The 19,764-nt window shown below is 36.1% G+C and overlaps 1 protein-coding gene across 9 annotated transcripts in view; it reads right to left on the bottom strand.

Moving 5' to 3' along the window:
- The window catches only part of khdrbs2 (KH domain containing, RNA binding, signal transduction associated 2), a 130,830-nt gene that overhangs the window by 25,924 nt on the left and 85,142 nt on the right, over positions 1 to 19,764 (bottom strand). For all 9 annotated transcript variants that reach the window (XR_002459813.3, XR_012388697.1, XR_663203.5 and 6 more), the window contains 3 exon segments: positions 17,282 to 17,474; positions 1,792 to 1,874; positions 1,644 to 1,702 (listed from right to left, as the gene is read on the bottom strand). Coding sequence is in view for 3 of the 9 variants with exons in the window: in XM_073919978.1 (XP_073776079.1) it covers positions 1,644 to 1,702; positions 1,792 to 1,874; positions 17,282 to 17,474 (335 nt within the window). In the remaining 6 variants the exon portion in view is untranslated.

The raw sequence follows: 19,764 nt of genomic DNA, 5'->3' as shown, positions 1-19,764 counted from the left end.
GATTTTGTCAGAATTACAAAAAATAGAGACACAATTGTGAAAAGAAATAAAGTTGCAACAGTGAGATGTTTTCAAAATGCTAAAGTTATATCCATACAGTAGTCAACATTTGAAGTGGATTAACATTTGGATCAAATTCTTTCATCAAAGTTGTACTAAAACTACAACAGCCATTCTTAAGACAAACTTTTTTTGTTCCACTTCAAATGTTGATTACTGCAGTAACATTGTAAAACATCCCAGTTGTTACAATTATTTATTTCAGTCACTTTGCAAGAAAAAATACTTTGTCATAAGAGATAGTCAGATTGTGGTCTCAATTGCAAGATAACCTCACCAGTAAAATAAATAGTCTGATTGCGACAAATAAAGTCAAATTTAATAATATAAAGCCACAAGTGTGAAATGTACTGACCTGAAATCTACGGTAATGTACTTCAATGAGAAATGAAGTGCCAATTATAGAGAGCAAATTAGGATGTGTTTATAGTGCTTTATTCATTACAGACTGTTTTAAAGCAATGTAATAAACACATCATTTATACAAAACACATTAATAAACAGTAAAAAGTAACATTGTTAATGTAGTGGAATTCATTAATTATGAAGCTAATTAAATTTCAGCTGTAAAGCAGCTAGATTAGATCAGCAGTGAGTGGTTTCATTATTCAGCTCAAGTCAGCTCAATGCTGAAAGTTACTGTTCCTGTTGCAAAGACACTGTCATTGTTCAGCTCAATTCAGCTCTAAATTTGCTCTCACCACAGTGCACTTAAATCAATATACCGATTATTAATTGTCTTTTAAAGCCAGACAAAGTCACAAAGTTGCACCTGCGAGACTCAAAGACATACTGTGCAACATAAAATCACAAAGGCAAGACATAAAGTCACTATTGTGAGAGTTGCAATTACCTTTCCCCCCACTCTCAGATGGAAATAGGCTTCCATAACTGCCTACCAAGAAAAAGCTTTTCTTGTAACACAATAAAATCTTGATTTTTAAGCCAGAAAGTGGCAAAATATCAAATCATTCCTGTTAACAGCAACACTCCACTGCACATTTTGCCACAATGCAAAATGAAGGAGCAAGCACATATACAATGGGAAGCGGGCATCGTTGAAAACATCAGTCCATGCCAAGAACACAGGGAATCCTGCATCAAATGCAACCCAGAGAGGGCACATATTCAAATGGAAAAATAATGGCTGAAAGGCCATTCCAACTCTCTTGGTGGGCCTCAGCAACGCCTCCAGCTCTCTACTGGCTCTAGTCCATGATTTCAAGCGCATCTTAAAACCCAGCCCTGGAGCAGACTAGTAAGGTAAGATGGCAGCTGCTGTGCCCTGGGCCTTGGTGATTTAACAACTGGCAAATGCCGCTAGGTGTTTTTCCTTACCTTTAGCTCTGAAACATTTAACAGCAATATGGAAAATGAATGAGGCAAAGAGGTTTCTCACTGGTGTGGGCAATGTGCCATGACTGAGTTTTAGCCCACCTGCTACACAAACTACCGCTATGCAAAGAGGATGTTTCTCTTTGAGGTGCACCATTTTGAACGGCTGACCTAAAACCCTGCATTTTTTTTATCATAAAAAAACTATAAAAATGTTGCTTATTCCAACAGTCATCTTTATTCCTTACCGTAATTGTTGTAGTTTTCGTCATTGTTGCCATGTCCATATTCATAATATTCCGAGACACTGAAGGAGAAAAATTTGAACAGATTTGTTAGAGTGCAAATAAGCATTAATTAGCTCACAATAGAGGCCCTTAAAAAATAGATGTGGACCTTTTCGACTGGTTGCTGTAGTTGTCATCATAGCTCTCATAACTCTGGTCATCATATTCTCCGTCATAACCATCATCATATCCCTGAAATCACAGAAACACAAAAGAATGATCACAGAGGGAGATGCTAAAGGACTGAATCTGTCTCAAAGCAGCCCTCTAATTGTTTAGGGTTGAAAAATCAATGTTTAATTACAGCGCAATAGGATTTCTTTAATAAATATACTCCCAGAGTGGAGGACTGGCACAGCTGAATCATGTCCAACAGAAAATATTGATCACGGTGGGACAATTGTCTCATTTGCCATGTCTGAAGACAAGTGGATAATGCTGAGGTCGATTCGGTTTACAGACAAAAGAAACAATAAACAGATTAAAGCTTCATAATAGGATGTTCTGGAGATGATTGGTGTCATCTATACACCCTTGTATGATTAATACTGAGATGAATTATTATCATTACAATGCACTTTCGGAATGTGCATAAACAGTACTGTATGACTATCAGGCTTTAAAGAAACAGTTCACCCAAACATTTAAATTGCCCCATAGTTTACTTACCCTCAAGCCATCCATGGTGCATGCCTTTATTATTACTCAGAACATAGTCAAAGCAGTTTTAGGATACACTGTAAAAAATCTGCTGCTGGGGTGCTGGAAAAAAATGTAAAATAACAGTCGTTAAATTATAGAGATTTACCCTAATATAACGGACATTAAATTCCAGAAATTACCTTACATTTAAAATTCTGGTAAATTTCAGTAAATCCACCTGTGTTATTTCACAGTAAAATTCTGTAATTTAACAGCCGTTTTTGTACGTTTTTTTTGTTTTTTTTCGGCACCCCAGCTGCCGAAAATAAACCGTAAAATTACTTTTTTTTTTTTTTTACAGTGTATGTTATGTATTTTCTATGCTCTATAATGGTGTAGTGGGGGCTTTTTTAAGCTTCCAAAAGAACATAAATTCACCCCCCCCCCTAAAAAATACATATGCTGTCATGTGGTTAATGCATTTCTTATGATGCAGATGCAAATGATAATAATAATAATAATAATAATAATAATAATTTTTGAATGCTAAATCATCTTTATTTTTTGAAGAATGCTATAAAAAATTCAGAATCTCATTTAATATGCTTTCCAGTTTTTATTTTTTATTTTTATTTTTTACAATAAAATCAAAGTCAAGTGTAGTAGTGCAACAGGATTATGTTTGTTTGATTTCTTTGTAAACTAGCAATGCTGTGTGTGTAAACCATTATTTCAAACAGTCATTCTTTAAATGACTTTAACAGTCATTATTTAAAACAGACAAAATGGTCAACCATTCTGTAGAGCAGGCAGTTACAGGGTTTTAAGGTAACCTTAAGAAATAAGTTTTTTTTAAGATGCATAAATTGCACTAGAATGAATTTTTTATTTAAACAATAAAAGGCTTTTTTCGATGTTATGATGGAAGCACAAACCAACAATTATCTGAGGCACGGACAGTTAATAAAAATGCAAATGAACCGTTTGGTTACCGATGCAAATTACGGTAATTAAACTAGAATTACTGATGACTTATTTTGTCGGGTCTTTTAGTTGACAAGCACTTTACTTGTTCACACTAATTGTATAGGATAAAACTGGTTACATTGACATACTGGTTTTATGATTTTAACTTCTGTTTAAATTGTTCATTGTGTTTGATATTTTGCTTTTATTATTCACAGCGATGTGTTTATTTTCTATGATAGACTCTTCAAAGTAATAACCTTAGTTGTACCAGATACACAATGGGCTCTATTTTAACGAACTAGGTGCTAACGCGCATGAGGCAAAAGCATTGAGGGCGTATCCGAATCCACTTTTGCTATTTTAAGGATGGAAAAATAGGCTCTGCACCCTGGTGCATGCTCTTACAAGTTTGTGCTTATTCTCTTAATGAGTTGTGGGTGTGTTTTGAGCATAACATGCATTAAACCAATCAGAGTCTCATCTCCCGTTCCCTTCAATATTCAGTTGCGTCATGCCATGGCGCATTTGCTATTTACATGGTGGACTTTGTAAGTGGAAAAACTGAATGCTTCACTTGCAAGAAAACAGTTAAAAAGATCATCTGTACGAGGATAAAGAATGACTCCTCCATTTGTCCTCTTGACTTTCTCTTTCTCTTTAGTTTTACTGTTTACTCATTTACTTCTGTGAATAAGGAAACGGTGTTGTACTCACTTCGCTGAAGACATTCATTAGCCTACATATTTAATTTAGTTTGTTAAGCAAAGATTTGTTTCAAAACTATTTCTAAATTCAGTTCTAATTTCCAGCAAACAAATAAATAAATAATAATAACGAAGTGTGGTCAAAACTGAGTTATATCCAAACACACGTCTTGTTCTTATGCCCCATATAGTGACACATTCGTCTTCAAAAACTGACTGGTGGACAAATAATGTGTATTTTTTATTTAAATAAATATAAATATGCATTTAATTAATAAAACCTTTAATATTCTTGCACCTGATTGCTTATTGATAGGGCCCAATATTACAGCAATGACACTGCTATCATATTGTATTGGTTACAGTAATCATCCCTTAGGTAAATTCATATTAGTTCATAAATGCAAACTTATAGGCTTCCATTTTGTGGCTCAGATACTGAACTGAAAATGCTTCGCTTTTTTAACAAGCATATTGTGTCACAAAAAAGGCAAGCTATTTTGACCCCGTCTGTTCACTTGGCATTTAAATTCTGCACAACAGTCTGGTTTTATGAGTATGAAGTAGGATTAGACTGAATTAAAGTTACGGATTATGCTAGGGATTAAGTTGTTCAGGAGATCTAAAACACACGTTTCCATCTATTCGTTTTTCCTCGTTCTAATAGGGTCAGAGTTCTGTCCTCTCACACTAATTGACCAGTTTGTTAACACTGCCTCTTAATAGAGTGGTATGCATATCTAAAGCAGCAGAGCACAGAAGAGGCTGCATGTTTTACTATTTAATGGCAAATTTTAGAATATGTCAATCACACCAAGTCCTCTCTGTGGAAATGTTTTTTTACAGTCAGAGGTAGTAGATGACCTATCAGTTTAATAGGGTCATTTCATCAGAAGTTGAACGAGTAGCTTTCATTTCAACACTCCAAAATAAATGTGTGCTCTTTCAGTCTGCTTTGACATTTAATGAGCGAACAGAATAGTTTATATTGTTGATTATTTAATACAAGTTAACAAATGTTTTAAAGATATTAGTAACTGGAGCAAACTTATCAAACTCATGAAACAAACTCCAAATGAACTTCATTATTGCCTGATTTTGTTTGAATCAACGTTACAGCAGAATATTCTTCGAAGAAGTTAGAAGTCAGATGTATAGATGAAGGCAAAATTATTGACCTTCCTGTAAATGTAATTATTTTTCAAGTATTTCCTACACTGTAAAAAATTCTATGATTAAATAGTCATGACAGCATATGTTTTTTATTATTTTTTATTTTGTTCATTGTAACTTATTAAACTAAGTTAATCATGTTCTAACTTAGGTCAATTTAATATAATATAAGTTGAATGGATTCATTGATGACATCAATGAACAAATTAGCTCAGGTTTATTTGATTCAGCTTAAATGTTTAAAGGCAATTAGGGTTCTTTTTTTACAGTGTAAATGATGTTTAAAAGAGCAATAATGTTTTCACAGTAGTTCCTATTATTTATTTCACATTTTGGTTTAGTTCTTGTAAAACTATTTACATTATTTTTAAAGTTAATATTATAAGCCCCCTATATATTAAATAATAATATTTAATATAACATATATAAAAGTAAATATATATTAATATATAGAGTAAACCCCATACTAATATGAATGTATTATATAATATTATACACTGTAAAACCCAACAGTCAACTTTATCAAATCACATGAAGTTAAATCAACATTTACTCAAAGTTAATTCTACTCATTTGAAAAGAGTTTTGAACTCAGTGTTGAAGGTAATGAGTTAATTAAATACCTCAATACTTCAACTTAAAAAGTTTGCAGTACTCATTTAGATAGTTTTGTTAACTCAACTGGTTTGTTGCAATCAGTTTCCTTAAACGGTTTGAGTTGACTTTGGAAATTATTATTTAAAAAAAAATATTTGTGTTCAACAAACTAAATTGAATATGTAGGCTGATGGATGTCTTTAGTGGAGCGCAAACATTGTTTCCTTATCGACAAAAGCAAAGAATAAAGAGTAAAAGTAAAGAGAAAGTAAAGAGGCCAAATGAAGGAGGCTCGTTCTTAATCCTCACACTGAAGATGGTTTGTTAACTGTTTTCTTATGGTGAAGCATTCGTTTTTTTCACTAACGAATTCCACCATGTAAATGGAGTACTCAATTGGTTTGAGCTCTTTTCATTTATTGGGTTTTACTGTGCGCAAATTGCTTCTTTTACTCAAATGTACACAGTATTTATTAGGATTAGTGTTTGAACTTAAATTGTTTGTTGCAATCTGTTTCCTCAAATCAGTTTGAGTTACCCTAACTAACAAATAATTGTTTTTCAATAACTTTATTAATTTACCTAACTTGTATGGTTAACTGTTGAATCAATCTAGTTAAGCCTTTAAACTGCACTTGAAGCTGAATACTAGTGTATTTCAAAAATAGCTGTTCATTCCTTTATTCATTTTCCTTTCGGACTAGTCCCTTTATTAATCAGGAATCGCCACAGTGGAATGAACCGCCAACTTATCCAGCATATGTTTTACACAGTGGATGCCCTTCCAGCCGCAACCCAACACTAGAAAGCAACCATACACTCTTGCATTCACACACATACACTATGGCCATTTTAGCTTATTCAATATACTGCATGTCGTTAGACTGTGGAGGAAACCAATTCGAACACGCGGAGATCATGCAAACTCCACACAGAAATGCCAACTGACCCAGCCGGGGCACGAACCAGAGACCTTCTTGCTATGAGGTGATCATGCTACCAACTGCGTCACCCTGCCGCCTCAAAATAACTAGTAAAATATTATGTTCTGTCACCATGACAAAGACAAAATTAATGAATTGATAGAACTATTATGTTAAAAATGTGTGGGAAAGAATCAAGAAAACTAATATTTTTACCTTCAAATACACTACAAAAGGAACAAGACATTCAAATATGTAGATGAAATTGATAGACAATGTTGGATGTTATATTAAATTAAGCAGAGGCCTTGAAAACACAAACATTTACGCAGTATAATAACCAAGGGATGTTTAAAAGGTCCTTGTGTCTGACCTTTCTGACTTTAACATGCACTTACAAGCCACTGCGCATAATTCGAGCAAGCTCTAGTTAATGGTGCTTGATCGTTACATTTCAACACTCGTTTGAAAGAGCAATTAACTCTGGTCCTATTGAGCAAGCTAACAGGAAATAAATCAAGTGGCAGTGAGCATTGCAAGAGTAATTAAAACAGCAGACAGCCAAAGGTCTTCAATACTCAGCTTCATTATCAATTGACAACCACCAACACCTCTTGACAGTGACTGATCTCTGTGTGGAACGGCAACTGAATATGATTCTGCGCTGAAGGGAGAAGGGAATGGATTGTTGAAAACAGGTTTTGTCTGTGAGTCCGTCTGTCCGTCTGCTTATTGAATGAAGCATCTTTGTCTACCACTTGTTTCTCAATGCAATTTTTCAGGGCTAATATGTTCAGTTTGGAATATGGGCAAACATAGGCTTTCAGCCAGACAAACGAAGTTGTCTGAAATATACTGACATCCAGCAAGCCACATGTCTAATAAATGATCTGTTCTGATAGTTGCAAACATAAAAGGACACTATAATCAAAACTGAATTTCACTGCATATCATTTCCATATTAAAGAAAATCATAGTGTTTAGTGGCAAATAGGTTAGGGCCAGACGGAATCTGCGGACGTTTTTTTTTGCTATTTCTGTGGAGAATTTAGGTAAAAATCTGCGAATAGCTGCAGAATTATTTTGGGATTATCATAACTAAAACCTTAATATGTGAAAAAAAATATATAATTTGTAACTTTTATTTAATGTTTAAAATGTTAATCCAATTAGATTCACGTAATTTGTTAAAGCAAGTCTCGTATATAATATCTCTACTAAAATACAGAAAGTATTACTTTACAAACTGCATTGTACATAAATCAGATGAACATTTTCACGTTAGTCAATAATTTTACTGTAATTAATTTAAAAACTGAATGAATATAGATTTACACACATTTACTTAAGTAAATAAACAAAAATAATGATGGGCTAAAAATCTGCGGAAAATCTGCATACAAACTTGAAATTTGGTAATCATGCAATGTTGAAGATTTAGGCCAATATGTAGTATTGAATGGCAGTTGAATCCATTTTACCATGGGAGAGTTTACAGTCTAAAAGCAGTGAGGATAAATGTGTTTTCAACTGCTACTGGTACAACCTGATAATTTGTTTAAGCAGCTTATTTCAACAACTAGTTAAGTTAAACAATTAATGACTCTGCCATTTTGCTCGTCTTGTCACAAAGTTACACATGACTGGCATCACTGAACAATATGCAGGTTGTTTAAATGTTTAAATTTCACAATTCCTCTTGTTTCCAATTTTTAAAATGTACATTTTTACAAAATAAAAGGTTTTGAATTTTAATTAGCTGCTTACAAAAAAATGCACATTCTATCATTGTGTTGGATTGGACCCATAATTGGGTGACATAAAGCAGTGCTACTATAATGCAATGCTCTATCATAGGCAAAAGACATTGTCTTACTTGTGGTAGCGACACTCTTTAGTGAACACAATGGGTCATTTTTGATAAAAGTGACAAATTTCATATATAGTCATAAAGCTCAAAACATATAGGACTGTTTTTGCACCTGAATTTTGCATTGTTTGTTTAATTGTGATTGAATAAACAAATCAAAGACCTATAAATATATTTTCATGTTTGTGTTCATTTTTTTCATAAATCAGCAATTTAGATGAACATGTGCAATGTTAAACATAACCCTAAAACTATTGTGATTTACTCAGGGTCTAACTCAGGGGTGGGCAAACTCGGTCCTGGAGGGCCAGTGTCCTGCAGAGTTTAGCTCCAACTCTAATCAAACACACCAGCGTATAGAATTTTAGTGATCTTAAAGACACTGAATAGCATGTTCAGGTGTGTTTGATTAGTGTTGGAGCTAAACTATGCAGGACACTGGCCCTCCAGGACCGAGTATGCCCACCCCTGGTCAAACTGATTATTTTATGGTACATCTCCATGCAAATATGTCAATTACCATTTGTTGTTCCATAGGTAACTCATCACATTTTCAAAGCACAATATTTCAGGAAACAGATTTACACAGTCTTTGCTTTAGGCAAACAACATCACAATTTAATTAAGCAAATTAATGTCTATGTCCAGGAGACAGGTTATAATTTTTTTGTTCCTGACAGAATTACCACTTACCAACTGGAAATGCAAATAAAAAAAAACATGTATATTCATACATGACACAACAGCTGAGTGAAAATTATTAAGACACCTTCCACCAACTCAAGAAAAACCAAATGCATATTTATAGAGCTAAAATAACAATTCAGAGAATCCTGAAAGCACAGGCTTTGCCTGAGAGCACAGTCAAGATGCATGTTGATAGCTCGGTGATAAACTAGGTTGGTTTATTGCTAAAGATCTCACTGTAGAAATATAGGAGCTCTTATTACTTGTTACATAAACTTTTACAATCGTCCAAATAAAATAACTAATTCAGTAAGCTGATGACAGACAAGTAGCTATTACTTCTAACCTTCAGAGGCCACAGCTTGTGTAACAGAGCAATCTGAGTGCATTTGCGAATCATGTTGCAATAAATTTTAATAGAGGTTATTTCATGCACGACAAGGAGCTGTGATAGCCGTAGCCAGTGTTTCCTCAGACGGTAATCAATGACCAGTAAATATAGCTCACCGAATGCATGATATTTGCATGCTCTAGATACACAACAATTTAAACACTCCTGTAAGCCATCTATTGCTCATCCCCTCTTGATATTTTCACAGCAAAAGCATTGAGTGCTAAATTTCCCTATTTTTTTATCTTTCTTTTTTTTTTACTGCCTGCTTGTATGCAGCTCTCAGCCCTGAAATAATATGCGGCGCCTCTGGGCAATCCACATGCTTCTCTTCAGCAGGAAATTATTAAACTTCTTCTCGAGGTGTGTGTCGTACATCTGTTTTATTAAACGAGGGAGTTCTGCATGAAGAATTCCATTTCAATAATTAGTTCACCTCAGAAATGTCAAGTCAGCTGTGTAAGCGAGCCCATTGTTAAAAAACAATTACAGCCGTGGTGAGAAGCTGCCTTTGAAATAGTGCAAGTGAAGGCTTTTCACAACACATTGAATCAGCTCGTGCCATGTGAAGTGGTGTGCGATTGTGTGTGTAAAGAGGTCTGTTGAGATACTATCCGCGACACTCAAGGGTTTCTTTCACAGTGATTGACCTTTTTCTTTTATTTATCCACACTGAACTAGTTGTGACCTTAGAATGCATTCTGAATGCTTTTAATTTGGATTTTAAAGAGTAACTACATTAAAACAGTATATTAAGCAGAGGGGGAAAGTAAAAGGCTGTTGCATCTGAAATACCATAACATGTAATCAAACATCCCATACAGGTCATATATAAAATCATCTGTAAGCCATGTGGATATTTATTTTTAAGTAAACTATTCCTTTATATACAGTTGAAGTCAAACATTTTTTTCTCTCTTTTAAATATTTCCCAAATTATGTTTAACATTTGGGGAGTTGTCCGGGAGACAAAACAATGTGGGAGATGGGTCTTAAATACGGCAGACTCCTGGGAAAATGGGAGTGTTGGCAGGTATGACCTAGTTAACTTTTAATGTCACTTAAAGCTGTATAGAAGTGTCTTAAAAATATCTAGTAAATATTATTTACTTTCATCATGGCAAAGATTAAATAAATCAGTTATTGGAGATGAGTTATTAAAATTATTGTTTAGAAATGTGTTGAAAAAAACTTCTTTCCATTAAACAGAAATAGGAGGGAAAAAAATAAATGGGGGGCTAATAATTCTCACCTAAACTTTATATATGAATACTCCTATATATTTATATGAATCCACCAATAGTGTTATAAAACATAATTGAACAAATAATTATTGCCCTCAAACAGCTTTCCTCATCTGCCATTGGTCAAGATCAACAGATAGCACCACCCTTTCTAACCCTTCACCGTTTCAGGGTCCAAACATTCTATCAGACTACCCAGGGATGCTCAACAATGGTACTACACAGTGCACTGCAATACTATACTCTTTAACCCAAATAGTTCACTAGAAACTATTAGTAACATAAAATAAAAATGGACAATACAGCATTTTTGTTAACACTTTAGTTTAGGACACAATTGACAGTATTAACAAATCATTAACTAGCACTTTTAGCTTTGCTAAACCACTAATTAGCTGGTTATTAATAGTAAGTAAGGTAAACGTTTGGTTTAGGTTTTGAGAATGCAGAATAAGATCATACTTTAAACTACTAATGAAAAGTTAATATTAGGCAGTAATAAGCCAGTAGTTCATAGCAGGAATTGTGACCTAAACTCAAGTGTTACAGCATTTTTAATCATACAGTAGTTCAGCATTTACTAATGCATCATTAAAATCCAAAGCTGTCATAGTTACCATTAGATAATACACTGTGAGTTAACAATAACTAAAATTTTATTTTCATTAAACAAAGTTAATGAACTAAATTTACTGTCCATTGTTTGTTCGTGTTAATAAATTCATTAACCAACACTAACTAATGGAACATTATTGTAAAGCTAGGCTCACCACACTTGTTCCTGGAGGGCCGGGGTCCTGCAGAGTTTAGCTCCAACCCTAATCAAATACGCCTAAACAAGCAAATCAAGCTTTTACTATAGCTGCATTCTTTTACTTCATCTAGTTCACTTGTATATACGTCACTGGTTGTGTCACACAATGGGGTTAAATGGAATGTCCTAAATCTTTGAGAACTGGAAAACTACACTGTTTTGACGTCATCATCGCATTGCATTCTGGGACATATTGGTGCTGGAGTGAACATATGAAACTGGTTTGCTCCCTCGTTTAAAATCGAGTAATCGAGGGTATGTCCATGTAAACTTCACTCTTTCAGGTCATGGACACCAGTGATCCAGCCTGTGCAGATTGCTAACAAATCTGCTGGTATATAGACTACAAATCCTGTCATGCAACACACATTTGACCCTTTTTTTTACCCTTGCCTTGTTTGTTGGTTTATGTTGTCTGCTGCCTGCCTGCACTGACCTATTGCCTGTGTTTTTGACTCCGACTCTGGATTTGCCTGCATACATCTGTTTGCTCCTGATTGTGACCGTTGCTTGCCTGATGATTCTCAATAAATCTGCGTTTAGATAAGCACTCCCTTGTCAGCGTCCCACTTCACAATACAGTTTGCTTGTTGAAGTGGAACACACTTCAAAATGGCAGCAGGGATTCCCCCTGAGGGAACAAGTGAAAGGATGTTTGCTATAGTGTGTGTTTGAAATTGGACTGGAAGACAGCCTGTGTTTACTAAAACCTTCTGGCAAGTTGGAGTTAAACTAGTACACCAGGGGCCTCATGTACGAAGACTTGCGTGGAAATCATACTAAAACATTGCGTACGCACAAAGCTGTAAATGTGCGTACACAGAAAAAAATTCAGATGTATGAAACACTGCGTACGCCGAATCTCACGCATATTCTTTTGTACATCTGAATGAACGTGAAACTGAGCGCAACATGCACGAGCACAAAACCCCTCCCTGCCTCCTCCCCCGTATAAATATGCAAATGACTATACTTTGGCAAAACCCAACGAAAAAGCAAAGGCAAAAGCAAGCAAAAAGAGAAACTTTGAACAGAATGTGAATTGTATGTGCTGCTTTCGGAGGTATACCGGAGAAAAGCGGTGTTATTTGCAAGTTTGTTCTCCGGAATTAACAACAAAAGAAAAAAATTGAGTGGGAGAGTTTAGCTGATGTGGTTAACACAGTTGGGTCTGAACATCGCACTGAGTGAATTAGAAAAGAAATAGTGTGATTTATAGGTGTAAAATGTTGCAATACCCTTAACAGTCTCAGAGGCGCAGCTCGTAAGACGCATGTCAACATGTTTTGACACGATTGAGCATGAACTCGGTTCGAATCCAGCGTCTTATGAACTCTTTCTTCTTTTTTCCCCCGTTACATATCAGATTTTGCCAACTATTTATCACGAGAAAGACAAGTAGGAATCATTAATAAGTTTGTGCATCATATTTTATTTGCACATTTATTGAATGGAAATGTTTCTGATTCACGTATGCAAATTCATCTTCAGATAGTGTCTTTATAGCAATGTTCGTGCAGTAGATAGCTCAGATTACATTGGGAAAACAGGCAACCGCTGCAAATTGCGCTTTTTAATGTTTAGCTGGTCAACTGTATGGTATGGAAACCTTATATACCTGCTAGATGAACCCGTCTCAAACAGCTGCCATTGCAAGGCTCAGATACTTTGTAGAGAGGAATTTAACACAATTGCCTCTAGGAGTTGCCAATGGAAATAAAACAGACACGCACAAAAAATGTGCGTACGCCAGCCATAAAGCTGGCGTGGAGCTGCGCACATTCTCACGTTCAGTTCATTGTTAGTAAATCTAAACGTGAGCGATTCTGAGCGTGAAACCTGGCGTACGCAAAGTTTTTGTGCGTACGCAGTGTTGATACATGAGGCCCCAGCTCTTTAAAACCAAGTTTGGTGACCCATGTTGTAAAGTGTCACTAGTTGTCAGTCATAAGTGTCAGTCATATTTGAATTTACATAGAAATACATAGAACTTTAAGTTATATGTTGATTCAACTAAGGCTGTTTAGTTTCACCTTGTACAAAATCTTAGGTGCTTTAAGACAAATGTCCACGAAAATGTTTCTTAATTTAAGTAAGAAGAGGTTTAGACCCGGAAACAGTACTCTATGCATCACTTACAACTTAACAAGCTGATTGGTTGAGGCCCTGTTGCTATGCCAGGCTGGCTGGAAAAATCAAACAAACAAAATCATGTTTTGATAACAGCACTGCGCCTCAGTGTTTACACTTTTCAACTTAACCTACAAATGTCTTACAGATTAAGCCGGGATAGTAGAAAGTACAGCAACCTCAAAATAACAACAAACAGATAAGAATAATTACAAACCATAAGCAGCTTTGAATATAATACTTGAGAGTGAGAGCACGGATATCTGTAGTTTTCTATTCAGAGGTGTGTTTATTTAGTGGGAAGGAAAGGGGTGTCAGCTCATAGTGGAGTGTCGGGCTGGTTTGTGGAAGAGCGAAGAGCTTCTGAAAAGGCACTTGTGATCTTTGAGTAAAGCTGTTGTGCTGAGAGTGAGAGGAGGAGGAGGATGCAGTCTGGCAAGGCTCCGCTCATATACATAACAGCTATGATTAACTCAGTTCAATCCCCACCAACAAAAAGAGCACAACAGTGGATATTCTTCTGTCTTTCATGTTATACATCTTAAACCTGGGTGACAGTTTAAGTCTATATAAAAGCAGCCTGTATATCTGCAAACTACCAGATGTTTTCTATTAAGCGTATAATGTACAGTATTGTAAACACATTTTTATTCCTTCACCTTATCTTAAACATTGAGCCTGCGACTCAATGTCCGTTTCATCTAAAACATAAGTAACAGACTATTATTATTATTATGATTTATTATTATGATTATTATTATTAAATGAAATATTTTATGATATTATTTCTGTATGAATTATTAATGATTTAACTTAATATTTAAACAATTAAATATTTAATATAAGTTTCTAGCAAATGACAATAAGTTAGTGGTTTAATTCATGCAAATTGTTATGCTTTGTTGCTGTAGTGCTATTATTCTTATTGTTGCTTTTATTGTTATTTTACTGTTTTGGAGTGTGTGCTATGGTTTTGTTCACCACCTTGGTCAGTGCCAAACTGAAGTTAAATGTGCTTTATAAATAAATTTTACTTACTTTACTTACTTACTAAATAATTAATTGTTTATTTTTTAAAACATCTCAGCTAGGAGGGTTTTGAGTATTGAGTAACTTTTGCCATTTGTTTAAGTATAATAAATCTGCAAGGCGATGCAGGGATGCAGTACGTAGTGCTGTCGCCTCACAGCAAGAAGGTCGCTGGTTCGAGCCTCGGCTGGGTCAGTTGGCGTTTCTGTGTGGAGTTTGCATGTTCTCCCTGTGTTGGTGTGGGTTTCCTTCGGGTGCTCCGGTTTCCCCCACAGTCCAAATACTTGTGGTACAGGTAAATTGGGTAGGCTAATTTGTCCATAGTGTATAAGTGTGAATTAGTGTGTATGGTTGTTTCCCAGAAATTGGTTGTGGCTGGAAGTGCATCTGCTGCGTAAAAACGTGCTGGATAAGTTGGCGGTTCATTCCGCTGGGGCAACCCCAGATTAATAAAGGGACTAAGGTGAAAAGAAAATAAATGAATGAATAAATGAATAAATAATAATTCTGCTAATAAAAACAAAAGCCTAAACTATTTTTATTTCACATTATTTAGTCGTTTACAGTTGTCACGAACCCCAGCGATCTAGCTCTTGCAGATTGCTGGAAAATCACCCGAACTACATTTCTGCCACTGAACTGCACTACATTTCTCATCGGGCACCTCACACACACACCAGTTTTGGATCACCACTGATTATTTGCTCACAGCTGGAGCTCATGAAGACAGATTAGTTGGACTATAATACTCCCCACATTCTCATATACATTGCTAAGTCTTGTTCACCTGTAACGCCCTATTCACATGAGGCATCAGCAATAATGCTTCCCATTCACTTTGAATTGGTGATGTCAAGCATTGCGGAACTGAATTGTGGGTCCGTCAGCGGTGCTTCAGCTGTGCTGCTCGCAGCAGAAGTTGGGAGTTTTTCAACTTTGAGTGGCAACGGATGTGTCAGCCAATCAGATCGCTTTATGCAAATTCCCCAGCTCAGACAGTTGCCGTTTGCAGACTTGTTTCATTGGCTAACACTTCTCTGACTATGACGTCCAGACATACCGTCAAGTGTTGACGCTGAAGCCCCATGTATATTGTAACATTACCAAGCGTTATTCCTGTCTAGCCTTGTGATGCCTTGTTTATTGTTTATGCTGTTTGCCGCCTGCACTGACCTCTTTGCCTGCTACCACGACTACACTTTTGAATTACCCTTATGATACCGTTTGCTCCTTTTTTGACCATTTCCTGTCTGACTACATTGTAAATAGACTGCATTTGGACCCTCATCTCCGTTGTACCTTGACTCCCTTGTTACAACAGTGTATTTCTTATGTTAAACACATTGAACCTTTCCATGATTGTTTGATATTACTGTAATATTACTCTTCTGCTACATCAATCAGACTAGCATAATTCAGAAAGAATTGTTCTTGATGAAATTTGGAAGTAGTTTTCTGACTCAAATAGGCACACAATAAGCATTTAAATTGATAAAAGCAGTCAATAAGCACACTTATATATTGCCAAAAAGCCATATCTATCTAAATAGTACATACTTGTAATGCAGTTCTCAAAGTCATGGGGAAAATCCTTGAGGTTAAGGAGTGGCAGGGTTTGATTTTGAAGGGTAGGATACAATATGTTCCCACTGAACTGCTCATTTCTTAGTTCACATTCCTCCACCTGCCTACCTCAGACCCAATTACTCACAGAAATATGAGCGCGTTTTCCATGTCTGCCGTAACACAGAGGCTCTCCAGCAGAACTCAATTCTTGCAGGTAATGAGTCTGTACTCTAACATTTCCCCATGCAGACAGACCAATCTGCCACCGCTCTGCACATATAGGCCTTCTGCATTAGGCAAAAGCTCAGAGGGAATCCAATCCACGAGATATTGCTTTTTTCATTAGGTTGGAGTTTGACGTTCACTTGGCTGAGAATTCTCAAAAATAACCTTGCGCACACCTGGGTCTGCAAAAAGCCTGCGATCTTGAGTTATTGGCTTATAAATGGAAAAATTCCATTATTGTTCAGTACTAATAATATTCGCAGGTAACCTCCAACGGAGTAAGTAGATGCTTTTTGCGCTCAAGGCTGTTCTTTACTGTATGTCAACATGTGGACTAACAATCTGTCTGAATGGATTTGGTTTGTAGGCTATGTTTACACTAGTGCATTTTCATATTAACATGTTTTAAAATGAAAACAGTCTTTATCCATTACAAACATTCTATTACTCTACTGAATGTTCCAGAAAACATCCAACTTCATGACTGAAACTGCATGTAAGAACTGTAGCCTGTACACAATTATTAATTAAAAAAATAAATAACAAGATATCTATTGTGATGAAAGAAAAAGAAATTATGAGTTTAGCCATTTGTTTAAAAAAATCTGAGTACAAAAGTGTGCATGTTGACTTACATAATCTTCATATGTCTTGTGCGTGGCTTGCAGTGACGGGGCTCTGTATCCAGGTGTTCCAGCTGTTCCTCTGGTTCGGGGTGCAGACACCCCTCTGGCTGGTGTGGGGACGGAGGTGCGGGAGCTCACAGTTCCTCTGGGGGCTGCTGCTCCTCGTACAGGTGGAGCGGGTGGTGCTGCACTTCCTCGACCTCTGAAGGCACAGGTAAACAGACATATGATTATTAGCATAATAGAGCATATGTAATAAAGCAAAATCAAAGTTAATAATAAGACAACTTGTTAAAAATGTAAATAACTTAATGCCAGTTTTCATGCAAAAAATAATAAATAATAAAACAAATAATGTAACATAAAATCCACATCCAGTTCACATCACCAAATATACAAATAATTGTTTGATATTATTGTAAAATAACTCTACTGCAGATTCAACCATTCCCAGTCACATACTAAAGGCTGGAAGCGGTGGCTGAGTTATGCAAAATTAGTGCTGCACAGCTCCAGTGTTTACCCATGAAAAATTAGCATTTTGTGTGAAGTCATTTGCTGCAGTGCTATAATACTGGGCTGCTGTTAGCCTGTGTTTTCATCACGACAGCCTATTAAAGCCCTGTGAACCATAATGCCAGTGACTCAATAAGGTTAGACAGCAGAGTTTTCAGAGATATGGCAATATTCACTGCCTCAGTTCTTTCCCCATCTCTGGTTACACACTGTAAAACCACTATAGTGAAGCTTGCCATGAAAACACAGCCTGCACAATACGTTATTTCATTCAGTACAGCGAGAGACAGCTTTATTTTGATCCACAGTTTTGCTCTCTTGTGCTTGTATTGTTTTTTGGGAGGATGATTCTGTGAAGTAAAGGGTGAAGCTGTCTGTTTCTGGAGTCGTTTTCAACCTGATTACTGTTGCAACATGGCAGATGGAGTTGGCGGCATTGGTGAATGGCAGATGCTTCAGTCCGTCCAGATCTGCATTCAGTCCATCCAACTCCAGAGATCCTACAGGGACTAATGGCCTCATCAGTGTTGTTTTTGCCATGCTGATTTGTGGTAATGACTTCTCAGGGCTCCACGTGGAACACATCAAGGGGAAGAGGCATTTTATAGCTTTATCTGCCAGGAACGGTAAACAGAAAGATCATATTTTGAATCTATTATTACTACCTGAGGTAGTGCAAGCTGTCATTGTTGTGGGAGAATCCTAGAGGGATCGGCAGAGGCTCAGACAAGCCCGAACAAGTGCAGTGTGGAATTTATGAAATAAACATTAAAGATGGTGTAAATAATGGATGATGGTATATAGAAGTTATGCTTTTGAAGAGAACAATTAAAGCTTCACCTGCTAACCTGATTAATAATGCTGAGCCTCGGGGCAGGTTCATGATCCAACAGAGCGCAGATGTTTGGGAGTGAAAACTGGGCCTCAGTCAGAGTTAAAACGGATAGAGTAAATGTGGATGACTTATGCTTTGCCAAATATGTTTGTGTGTTTGTGTGACCTTAGATAACAAAACCAGTCATAAGTGTTAAACTCAAAGAAAAAATGACAATTTGGGTTTCCAAATAGGAAAATATTTAACTAAGATACAACTATTTAAAAATCTGGAACCTGAGGGTTAAAAATGCAGAGAAAATCTCCTTTAAAGTTGTCTAAATTAGGGTTCTAGCCATCCATATTACAAATAAACAATAAGTTTTAACATTTACATAAGGACATTCATAAAAATATCTGCATGGAACACAATCTTTACCTAATACACTAATGACTTTTGGCATAAAATACAAAATTATAATTTGGACTCAATGTGTTTTTAACTATTCCCACAAATTTCCATGAGCAACATTGGTTGCGAGACTGATTTTGTGGTCCAGGGTCTCATGAATGATCTTTTATTGATTTTTTTCCTGTCCAAATATCTCATTTCAATACATATTTTCATTCTTTCATTTTTCTTCATCTTAGTCTCTATATTCATCAGAGATCATTACAGTGGAAAGAACTGGCAATTTATCCAGCATATGTTTTACACAGCGGATGCCCTTCCAGCTGCAACCCAGCACTGGGAAACATCCTTACACACTAAATCACACACATACACTATGGACAATTTAGTTTACTCAATTCACCTATAGCGCATGTCTTTGAACTGTGGGGGAAACTGGAGCACCCAGAGGCAACCCACACCAACATGGAGAGAACATGCAAACTCCACATAGAAATGCAAAATGGCCCATCCGGGACTCAAACCAGCAACCTTCTTGCTGTAAGGAGACAGTGCTAACCACTGAACCACTGTGACGCCTTTAATACATCTAATTTACTTAAATATTGCAGTGTTTGTAATTAAAAATTGTGTACATTATACTTATTTTACTTTTACTTGCTCTCATAATGTGTCACATAAATAATATTCATTTAGATTTTTATGAAGATGTGTTCAATGGTGTGGAGAGGGAAACCTTTCAATCACAATA

Source organism: Danio rerio, chromosome 13 (assembly GCF_049306965.1).
Source record: "Danio rerio strain Tuebingen ecotype United States chromosome 13, GRCz12tu, whole genome shotgun sequence".
NCBI classification, from domain to species: domain Eukaryota; kingdom Metazoa; phylum Chordata; class Actinopteri; order Cypriniformes; family Danionidae; genus Danio; species Danio rerio.
This window is presented reverse-complemented; position numbering and strand designations above follow the sequence as displayed.